This window comes from Leptodactylus fuscus, chromosome 2 (genome assembly GCF_031893055.1).
Source record: "Leptodactylus fuscus isolate aLepFus1 chromosome 2, aLepFus1.hap2, whole genome shotgun sequence".
Lineage (NCBI taxonomy): Eukaryota > Metazoa > Chordata > Amphibia > Anura > Leptodactylidae > Leptodactylus > Leptodactylus fuscus.
Window position 1 is genome coordinate 133,161,470 of NC_134266.1, and position 12,204 is coordinate 133,173,673.

General features: G+C 41.3%; 1 protein-coding gene across 2 annotated transcripts in view; it reads left to right on the top strand.

Moving 5' to 3' along the window:
• Positions 1-11,694: 11,694 nt before the first annotated feature.
• The window catches only part of CSMD2 (CUB and Sushi multiple domains 2), an 801,202-nt gene continuing 800,692 nt past the window's right edge, over positions 11,695-12,204 (top strand). For both annotated transcript variants that reach the window (XM_075264669.1, XM_075264670.1), the window contains exon 1: positions 11,695-12,176. In XM_075264669.1, coding sequence (XP_075120770.1) covers positions 12,014-12,176 — 163 coding nt within the window. In that variant the 5' untranslated portion in view covers positions 11,695-12,013. The remainder of the gene's footprint in view (positions 12,177-12,204) is intronic.

Genomic DNA, 12,204 nt, shown 5'->3' on the forward strand with positions numbered 1-12,204 from the left:
TTTCACGATCTGTGCCCCGGGTGAAGAGCTATCTGTGCCAGATATACTGCCAGAAATCAAAAGTTCTCCGAAAGTTTTGTTACGCTTTAACCTTTGCCAACCTTCCTTTAGATTTTAATCTAACTTAATTAAAAAATCTGAGAAAGTTCTTTACTTTTTAATCCTTCTGATGTTCCTGTCTGCTATTTGTACATCACTACGTTGTTCAGCTACACTTGTCATTATCATTCTGTGCAGTTCTTTCAGTAACATTGTGGTTTAACTTTAGCATTTATCTTTTCCAGTTTCTTATTAAGTAGATTAGGAAGTTTATTATAATGCACATTCTTCAATACACACAGTCTTAAGCCAGTAAACAGACTTAGTGACTCTATGTGGCTGATTTATCAAGATCAGAGTTTGTCACCCTGGTCTTGATAATCCCTGCTGGAGTTTGCATGTAGTTTATCGCTAAGTGCACGTATCGTCATAAATTAGGCGCATTCTCCAGGATGAATACGCCAAAAGAGAGATCTACGTCAGTTTCTTGCGGGCATAAATTTCTGGTATCGTTTACACCAAAAACCTGCTGTGATGATAAAACTGATGAGGCTGATGCCACCTTTAAGGAAAGTGGCGTGCAGGGCTCAAATCTTAAAATGTAATTTTTGCGACTTATGAAATAAATTGTAAAATTTATAATAATAATAAATTGTGACTTGTTTCATGACTTGTAAAGCATCCTTCTGTGGTGCACAAGCCATGATACATCATCCCCTATATACTCTGATGCAGAAAATCCAATTTCATTAAAAAACTGAAAATTCACTTGTAGCATATGTTTTTTGCAGAAATTTCTGTGAATGAGAAACAGTTCCACAAGAAAGTTAGCACCTCCTAACAAAATATTGTAAAATAAATGGGCACTATGGCTGCAATGTAAACAAATATAAACAGAGCTCGCTCGGGAATCTAAGGTGCGGGCGAACCCTGGTTTTATTATTTTAAATTGCATTACTGCTGTTTTCACTAATGCTCCAAGGAAAATCATGGAAACATCTTATGGTTATTGCATGATGTTTCTGGAATTGTTATTTCTAATAATGGCATTTCAGTTACTGCGATTTGGTAGAAGGGAGTACAGTCTGAAATATATGAAAAATAAAGGGTCATTCGCTTGCCTGTTTTCTAACATATACATGTATCCTGCATGGTGCAAATTTCGTACAGTATTTACGGTATTCTTTAATTCTGTTGTTCTCATTCCTTGTACCAGTAAGCTATTTGCATAACAATTTACTGCGAATGTCAATACGTATCACCAGCCAAGAACACGCAGGGAAGTCGCCAAACAACTATGTACCATCAACAGTACAGTACTAAAAGACACTAGGCCTCAAAACAGGGTTATAGGTACAGACAGATATTCATCTATGGATAGACATTGGGCTTTCAATATGTGAATTTAGCTAGCCTGGAGTAATTAAAGATATTTGGCTTCTGCATCATTGTGCTGTATTAAAGCAACACATTATAAGTTATGCTCAGTTACATTCGCAGGGCAAAGTATGTATTTTTATATCTTCTTTATAATACCAGTTTCACAATTTGTAACATGTCATATGCTTGTATGAAGAATATTCTATATTGTGTCCCAATATAAACAATAATGGAAACATTTTGTTGATAAATCTAGCCATATACACAGTGTATTAGTATGGCGCGGAGTGTTAAGGTTTTGTAAGTGTTAAGTTGATATGATTTGTGGTGTGATAACTGGTCCAGTTGGTCCAGAATTCGGAAGTGATTGGTATCTAGGCCTGAGCTATCTTGAGACCGTCAGGATGTTGATGATAACTCTTAGTCACCCAACCCAGCAAACATTTCTATCTAGGGCTAGTGTCCATGCAGTGACATCAGCCCATGAATCCCCAATTGATAGTGTTGCGGTGGGGGAGTAACTCTGCAGTTGGGATTGCGGGTTGCAGACTTTTCATGGTCTCTGGGCACGAGGGCACAGAGCTGGTGCTGTCTCACATTACCAGTACCGGTGATGAGGGGGCTGCACAAATGTTGGTAGTGATTGTTCCCCCGGGGCACTTCCCCTATGCTGTGTTGACTGGTGGTGTTTGGGGCGCCCTGATGTTGTCGGTGCAGAGTCAGACACAGAAACAGTTGTAAAGTTGAACTTTTACTGAAAACTTTTCCACGGGTGTGGAGGCGCAAATGCTTAAACTGTTTCTTCAGTACATAATAACAGGGGACACCTGGTGACACAGCAAAGTCCTGGGATGCAGGGTAGACTTGAAAGGTGTTCCTAGCCCTTTAAATGTCCTTGTTACAGCCCTAAGGTGCATCTGGGTTCCTATTTGGCTCATAGGAGAATGCCCACACCATACTAGCACACAATATTTAGCACACAATATTCCCCACTCACATTATGTGGTCCTGATAGCTCAGAGTTTTGGGGTGCAATAATAAAGGTGGCAGGATGTTCCACAGGTATGGGTTTGGCCCCTGGATCCTGTGATACTTGCCATGGAGCTCGTGTTCCAGAATGTTTTCTCCAGATGCCTGACTTCCTTCAGGGCAATGGCTAGGCAGACGGGATAGGATCTTCTGAATAGTTGGAGTATGTCAGCTCCCCAACCTTCCTGGTCTGTCTAGTTCTAGAGATACCTGCACTAAGCTTTCTGTTTACGTCACAGGACTCCAAACTTATCTCCTCATCAACTCAGTAACTCCAGAATCTCCTCACCAACAAATACACACAGGAACTTTCTGCCCGGGTGTTACTATGGGAATCAGTGATCAGCTGAATCCACTCCTTTACCAGGTGATTTCCTCCCATTGGACATTTGGTTACTATTCAATCCTATGGGGGGTGTGATGCATGTGTGAGACTCACTAGGTGGCGCTGTCTGGTGCGACTACAGGCTACAAAACAATAGAAAATATTGTAATACAGTTATACCAGAGATCACTCTCAGCCCAGCCACAGCCAGCTCTGGGAGGCCACAGAGGAATCTGTTGACTCTACAAAGAGAGCCATTGTAGGTGGCACGTATCATGCTATTTTAAACATGTATGTGCAATGTTTCAAAAAAGCCAAGTTGGCTACAGTGAAACAACCTGTTAGAGCTTTCAGGGAAGGAGGACCCTGATGAACAGAGAAATGATGGAACTGGGGTTTGTCAAATATCCTAAAAACTGTGATACTGAAAGTGTAAGGAAGGGTTTACAGTAGGTTTTTGTATCCGCCTTTACCCCCAATTTCTCTCACAGCTTTGCCAATAAGTCGAAATCGGCAAAGAAACACCTATCAGTGATTTCCAACAAGCTGCAGCCAGAGCGTTCACTGGGTAGAATGGTGGGGCCATTTACGGATTCACCTTTCTACAATCTGATAGCGTCATTAATAGGAGTTATCCCCAACTCAGAGAGTTCATTAAAATTCACATAAAAGGATTGACCATGGACTTATTTTTATCTGCTGGAAGTAAGCAGAATAAGTGACAGCAAGCAGAGATCTAAAAAACCATGAGAAATTGATACAGAAAGCATTCTGGAACATTGTCGCACTTGTACCAAGAATAACATTTGCCTCCCAATATTTGTTCCAAACTGGGCAACCTCTTTAATATATCACCTTTCCTTTCCCATAGGCTCATCAATTAATGACAGCATTGATAGCAATGAATCAATGATGCACCTCGCATCTTTCAACTAAGTCCTGTTGTTGCTCAGAGAGTTCGAAGGTGGAGCATTAATGGCATAATAGAACATTGAGAACATCTTCCATTTGCTGCCTTTATATCCCAAAAGCTACCATTTGCTAGGCTGTTTCTTCCAAGGGTGCTATTACTATGATATGAGTCTCTCTGTGGGGTTCTCCATCTCGTCCAAGTCGTGAACAGGTCTTCCTATTCTTCTGCCCCCATGCTGGCTTTGCTCTGCCATTTTGTGATGTGCTGTTTGTCCCTCAACCTATGGTTCAGGGCTAGACATAAGGGCATGTTAATGGACTGGAGTCCAATATTTAAATCAAGAAGATATCCCTTAGGAAAAAGAGTTCAGGTGCCATTAAAATAAGCACAAACCAATCTTTCCTAATATGTTAAATAACCTACTGAAGATCATCTCATAAATTTGCTGTGATAATATTGTTCAGCATTTACACTTATGTACTTTGGAGTATTTCTCATGGGAGAGGTGGTGTCCAAGCAGACCAACTCTACCTTGTAAAGGTTCAAGGCCATTCTCGTCTTGTTGCCATAGATGGATAAAATTGGTGACAGAATCTGCCAGCATTATTTCTTATGTCTTGCATATGTGGCATACTGTAACTAAAGTCTTGTGAACTCCAGTGCAATCTTTTGGCCGGGGCCAGCTACCTCATCCCTACAGTGAATTCTTGATAGTGATGGTTGCGAGAGCTAAGGAGTTTAATCAAACTTAGTGTGGTTAGGGTAATCTGTGGGTCTCCTTGGCTTATGAGCCAGATGGAAGCTGCAATCTCTATACTGATGCCAGTGCTTATGGGCCCTCTAAGGTTCCTGGGCCCCGGTTTGACTGCACCCACTGCACCCTCTCAAGTTACGCCCCTGGCCCTAGCCTCTTGGGTTTGCCTCACTGTTTAGGTCTAACCAGCAAGTTATTCTGTTCCAAGTTGGACCGGGAGGTGGTACCCTATGGGCTCACCTCTCTATTAAAAATTTGTGGTGGGACGTTTGGTGTTTGATTTCCTCTTCATGCCCACAGCCTTATACTTTAGCTGACATATTGTGTTATGTTACATAGATACATATTATATTTATTTATTTATTTATTTATTTATTTAAGTAAAGCTGTGACCAGTCTTCACCCAACAGTTGGTCTGGGTCCTATTTCCTTAGGCCACAGCTGTCATATGGTTAGTTAATGTTCTTTCTTAGTATAGAGTTCACAATGCAATTATGTTTGTCAGTCAAGACAAAAGACGGGACTTTTCCCAATAAACATAAAGCACTGTGTATCTGCATATTTTGTCTGGGAAGTAAATGACCCATGTGACTGCATATCCAGTACTACAAGGGCAGGTATATACAATGCTGAATACATGTGAAGTATTCATACCCTTTTATTTTATCTTATTGTGTTCCTGTATGGAACTGATTCATTACAGTGTCAGAAATAAGGCAGCGTCTAATTAATCAGCCGGGTGGAATAACTATATTCTACCATGTAAGGTGAAATAACGGCAACTGATGAATATATGCTCGGCTCCTCTGTTAAATTATGATGCCTGCATCTGGCCTAAAAATTTTCCTTTTCTTGTCTCCAGGTGGCACTATAGAGTAAAAATCCTTTTAGTATGTGCAATGTATAACTGTAGTGAGTGCAAGGAATAGATGTACAAGCAATCACAATATTAAGTACTAGTACTAGATGATATTAGATGATTATTTATCATTCTAATTAATATTGATAATTAGATAGATAGATAGATAGATAGATAGATAGATAGATAGATAGATGGATGGATGGATGGATAGATAGATGATAGATAGATAGATAGATAGATAGATAGATAGATAGATAGATAGATAGAGTTATAACATGGTATACATCTATTTGACCTTATCCTGCAGATAGAAGATAGATATGATAGATATGTACTATTGTTGCTCCGGCTATGTAATGGGATATACCACATACTATGATATACTATTCCGATAGCGTTCACATATAGATAAATACAGAGACATTTGTGACATAGGTATCGTCTAATATAATAGGATGTAATAAGAGTAAATAACAGATAATCCTTGTTTTTTGGCTTGGTTAATAAATGGACTTGTGTATGAGAATTCCAGTTCTGCTCTTTCACAATGAGTTTGCCATTCCACTAGAGGAGATTGAATGTATATTCATTGCATATAAGAGTATAGAGAAGAGAAAGAACAATGTCTGGGGCACATAAGAGCCATGTACCTTGTGTTTGTGAGGCTTTTAAAATTTGATTCCTGCTTTGAGAAAAAACGTTCCTCTCGAATAGAGGCGAGCAGTTAACCAGATATGAAACAAACCTTTCATGTACTGGTATCAATTCTCAGCGCTGGATTGAAAAGGGAGAAAATAGAGACAGAGAGTGAAAAGGAGGGAGGATAGATGGAGATTGATTGGAGCCGAGAATTGGAGCTCAGGCTGAGAATTGTCTCTAGCTATCAAATGAGCAACAGTCACATCTCTGACTATGGAAGGAAAGGAGACATTATTGGTTTCACTGATAACCCTAACAAGGTTACATGGCCTCTACAGTCACATCTCATACACATGGATGGCTATGCAGCCATATCAGCAATATGCAGCTATATGATCTTTAAACTTAGAAAACTGAACTTGAAAACGTATCACCCATAGTATAGGTATATGTCACTGGTGAGCTCACAGTCACAGGTTGTCACCTATTTTACTGTATAACACTAATACTAACTTTATATATATATATAGCCATAACATATTGTGAAGCACTTTACATGAACAGACAGTATATGACATTATAATGTGAAAAAATAATTAACATATCAGACAATAAGAATGAGGGCCCTGCTTACAAGAGCTTACAATCTATTTTCATCTCTGTTAACTAAAAAGTGTGAAAAAAAAAATCACCTATAGTATATGTCAGCTTTCTTATTTAAAGGGGTTTCTCAGGACCAGGTTTTATTTACCCTTTTAGGGCAGAGAACAGTGACATTACTGAGAGGGGGATAAGCACCTGGAGTGTTGTGGGAGGCTGGCCAAAGGGAGAAAATGGGAGGTAAAGTAGAGAACACAGGAGGCAGGAAGGAGCTGAAGGGTTGCATTTGGCCATAACACAATCCAGGCAATTGCATGTGGCCCCCGAAATTGGACCCACAACAATAAGTTGTGTTATGGCATTTTTTTTTAAAGTTGGCCCTTACTTATTGGATTAGTCCAACAAGTAATGTCTGGTATTCACTACTGACTGCTGATTCCTGTCCAGACCAACCAAGGTGTGGTACTGTGATCTCCATCAATACCTACAGCCCCAAAGCAGTGAATGGAGCGCCGGTTACACAAAGACACTGTCGCTCCATTCTCAAATAGGCTTTAGGGGGACTTTTGCTCGCCCACCCTCCTGATCACTGGGGGACACAGTCATCAGGCTCCCAGTAATCAAACGAATATCCCCTGTCCTATGGATAGGGGATAAGTGTCTACAATTGTACAACCCCTTTAACAGTAGTCATGGATATGCTATGCTACAACCACATGGACATTAGAATTAGTGTGATGTTTATTGACTTTTATGGAAGGGTTTCTAGAAACAGCTCTGGCTCTGTGGCCTGTACAGAGGTTATTGTGCAGGGAGAGAAGTGTGTAGAGAAGATGGTGGGCCCAAAGACCGACTCTAAAGCCCAGGAGAAGTGAGTAACACTGTTTATTAATTTTACTCACCTACCCCGGGCCCTGCTCAATATACTCTGAAGTCTGAAGAGACCCCAGATTATAATAATAGCATTCAAGAGGCCTGAAGAGCAGCACTGGAGCCCTGGAGTGGTAAGTAACACTGTTTTTAGCTTTGTTTAATCAACTCCTCTGGGCCTCTTTTTTATTATACTCTGGGGTCTGAAGAGACCTCAGAGTATAATAATAATTAATAGTTGGAGGGATGTTGTATGACATTATATAGTCTGTAGGACACTATGGGACATTATACTGTGCGAAAGGACCACTATAGGACATTATACTGTGTGAAGGGACCACTGGGGGACATTATACTATGTGGGGGGCTGCTTTGCGACATAATACTGTGTTCAGGGGCCACTACAAAACATTATACAATGCACCATGGTACATTATTCTTAAAAGGGTTGCCCAATGGATAAACTCCAGATGAGTTTATCCATTGGGCAATGCAGAGGAATGTATCCATTGGGCAACTCCAGAGGATAAACATAATATACTATGTGAAGGGGCCTCATGGGGGACATAATGCTATGTGGAGGGCTGCTTTGCGACATTATACTGTATTATACTGTGTAATGGAGTTTATCCATTGGGCAAATCCAGAGGATAAATACATTATACTGTGTGAAGGGTCCACTGTGAGACATTATGCTATGTGGAGGGGCAACTACAGAATATTATACTGTGTTCAGGGACCACTACAAAACATTATACTATGCACTATGGTACATTATTTTTAAACAGGTTGCCCAATGGATAAACTCCAGAGTGGTCTGGGGCAGGTGACAGCCTAACTTCACTAGCACTTACTATGCTTACTATATGGGGCCCGTAAAGGAGACCCTAGCTGCATGGGGGTCAATAAAGGGGCAGTACATAGTGTGGGGAGCAGGTAAATGGGGTATTTACTGTGTGGTGTCCAGTAAAGAAAGCAGCAAACTGTACCGGGCCAATAAGGAGGCAGTACACAGTGGGGGGGGGGGGGGGGTTTCGGTGGATTTTATACCATGTGAGCTCAGAAAAGTGGACTTTAATTTGGGTGGGACCAGAGAAATGGACTTTATATCATGTGGAGGCCCAGTAAGGGGAGTGTTATATCGTGTGTGGGCCAGTAAAGGGAGCATCTGTGACTGGATCTGACTGGATCAGGTTGCATGTATATATATATATATATATATATATATATTATCAACTAATATGTGGCAATCTTCTCATAGGCTTATAGAGAAGCTGAAGGGAACTTGAGCTTCCCAGCTGATGTGCTGTATTATTGTATTAGGACATTCCTGTTGCTACAGGGCACAATTTAGACTATGGAGTTACATTAAAGAATTGATACAATTTATACTGATATATTCTAACAGGTTCAATTTAGGTAACTACAGGCTTTACCGTAGGTCCTAGACCCTGTTCCATGGTATAACAAAGCAGAATTGCAAAACAGCACAGTGAATGCAATTATTAAGAGTGATTAAGCATTCGTATACGATCAGATAATATTTAATTAAATATTTCTCTTCATGCTGGCTTCTATCCTTCAGCATAGCAGTACCATCAGGGTAAGCACATGAGCAAGGCAGGATGCTGTATATAGATGGGAGGGAGTCTTGCAATGAGTGCCAAGTAGAAGATAAGTCCATGCATATGAGATGCTGTCTGAGCCAGCCATGGAAAGCTGAACAAAGCAGTCAGCCACTCTACCACCTAGATACACGTATATTGTAGATTGTTTTAGTGATTCGTGGTACAATCAATCCATCAAGTTTGAAACTTGGAGAACATATGGAAATGGACAAATTTTAAAGAGTTGCCTATGTCTAGTTTCAGCGTTCTGTGTCAGGGACCGGAATGAATTGTCTGTAAGATTCAAGCATGCTGATCAATATATATAATGAGCAAAATAATAGATGGGGCAACTCTCACTTTCACATAAAGGAGTACTCTGGTGGAAAATTGCATTCAGCATTGTAATATCACTAAGGATGCAATGCAGATTCTCAAATGCACTAGTATATTGTGTGTGACACTGCACCAGCTCCATATTCCTGTATCACTGGTACAGAACAGAATGGCTGGTGAGACATTGATATGCTCCCACCACATGCCCACGCTTTCTTCATCTAAGCAGAACGGTAGAATTGCTGCAGTACAGTAGGAGACTTAAGGACTGTTAAGAATAATAGAATGTAGTTGTTGGATAGTAAGAACTTGTGCGTTTATTCTTCAAAAACTCTGAACAGGTTACTACACATATTTTGTTGCATCATGTCAGCAACAGTATATTCCACAGAGCTAAGAATAACTCAAAAATGGCTAAAATCTCCACCCAGGAAATGTTCATGAAGTGACTACTCTCTGGCACTACCATAGCTCATAGCCAATGACAGCACATTATAGATGTCCAAAGTGATCAAGTCTGTTAGGGGGATGAGTTGGCTAGTATAGGTACTTGCTTTTCTGTAAAACTTACAATATATATGGTTTCTGGTAATACTGATGTCATAGTACATGTATAGTCACGTTACAGTGTCTCTATGTTGGTTAGCTCAAAAAGATTCCAGTCGACTTTGACTAGACTCATTGCACAGATAAAACTGATTTGCCAGATCTGACTATAGACAGCAGCAAAGGTTCTGACATTCTTCAAGAATTGTTGTCCAACCACATTCCTTTAGCTGACATTGATAATTTCAGTTTCTGCTTGCTTTAAAACTGTGTAGGGAAATCTGGTAAATTGACCCTCCCCCCCCCCCCTCCAGTGCACTTGCTGGCTAATTTGCATATCCATAAAATTATCTCTGCATTGCTTCCTCCAGTTGTGTATATACCGCCAGAAAGTCAACAGTGTGCTGAATTCAGCACACTATCGGCTTTTCCATTATATGCCCTGGGGAAAGAGATATTGGTGCCGTTACCGATATCGCTTCACTGTCGGAAGGGCGTTCTTGACAGTCTAGCTGGACTGTGAGGAATGCATCCCCCCCTTCCCCCCGACAGTACTGTCCATAGCTCTGTACTGTCAGGGGGTGTTTCTTACCACCAAGCCATGATGCTAACCTGTGAGGACTGCCCCCCACCTTCCTCCTGATTGCACTCATCCATGGACAGGGGGGGGCATTCTTAACAGCTCAGCATCATGGTTGGGCGATAAGGAAAGCCCTCTCTCATAGTACAGAGCTATGGACGAGTACAGTTGGGATGGGGGGCGTTCCTCACAGCTCAGCTCAGCGCTGGGTGGTAAGGAACGCCCCCCTTAACAGTATAGGTCTATAGATGAGTAATGTTAGGGTGGCGGACATTCCTTACAGCCCAGCTAGACTGTCAAGGAACGCCCTTCTGACAGTGAACAGATATCAGTAACTGTACCGATATCTCTTGCCCCGGGGCACATAACAGGAAAGCCGAATTCAGCGCACTGTTGGCTTTCTAGCAGTATATAAAACTGCATGTGCCCGAGGACATGATAGGTCTTCTTTAAAGACTCATGGTATTGGTTTAGGAGGCATTTTGAACCTGAAAAAATTCCTTTAAGAAAATGGTCCTGCACCAGACACTAGTGAATGTTGAATGCATCACCTGCAATATTTTATTTAGACTTCACAAAAATTTTTTACCTAAGGATCCGTCTTCAATTTTAATGTTTGCTTAAAGCCCACCTTGAGCATTTCCTTAGACTTGGGTCAGGGTAATAGATAGCTTTCATAATTGCTTTCTATAGGCTTAATATGGACTATACAGTACATGACTGATTCCCCCTCTATAAACCTTCCATCTCATCCTGTCTACATCCCCCAGTTCATTTGCTGATGTTCAGCCCTGACATATTTGCAAAGCTAATGAACTTTTGTAAAACTCCAGCAGAATCTTAACTGCAGCCAGAATTGCAGTGTGTGCCAAGATCCTAGGACGGTTCAGCAGCCCCTTCATGAGCAGTGATACTGTAATGTATTTAGCAAGCACCAAAGTCTTGGTATACCACTCTTTCTATACTATGTTTATTTACTTTGCAGCATTCTTTGCTACATCTGGATTCTTTCTATCAGATATTTAGACAACATGCTATCTCCATTAACCTGCCTCTTTCATATCTAAATGAGCAGATTCAGATGTTTTGGGGGGGATTTATGGTAAAGAAATATGTGACAAGTATCCTATGAGAGGGGACCAGTGTGAGAGGAGGAGAAGGAGGAGGAGGGAGGGAGACAAATTCAAGATGTAATTTGCAGCATTGTTGTATGTAGGGGAGGAAGGGAGAAAAACCCTATTCCCTCTTGTGGATGCTTCTCTGATAGTGGAAAGAATATTATAATGAAGAGCTGATGAATATTGGAGCTGGAGGGATTGTGTGGATATTCCCTGCAGGAAAACCTTGTGGCTACACAGACATTTAGAATATTTGGAAGTGAGAGAGAGGAGCAGGATTCCTGATCTCATCTCCCCAGTGCAGGGAGAGACTTGGTTTATTCCGGCTGCAGAAGCAAAGAGCTGTTCAATGTAGTGGGATTTTCTTTGCAAGAATACCTGACCTCCTTTTCCAGAGATCCCCGCAGAATCTGCCATGAGAACCATCTCTGGATGGCTAAAGTGGGGGCACAGGACAGGGTGCAGCTGCGCATCCAGGAGGATATGGGGGGCATGGTGGGTTTTGGGGCTCCTGGAAGTGCAAACTTGGAGCAGGCTGGTCTTCATCAGCTTTGGGCTACTGGCTGCATCAGCGACGGGTGAGTCCTTTTCCATAGCATCCAAGTT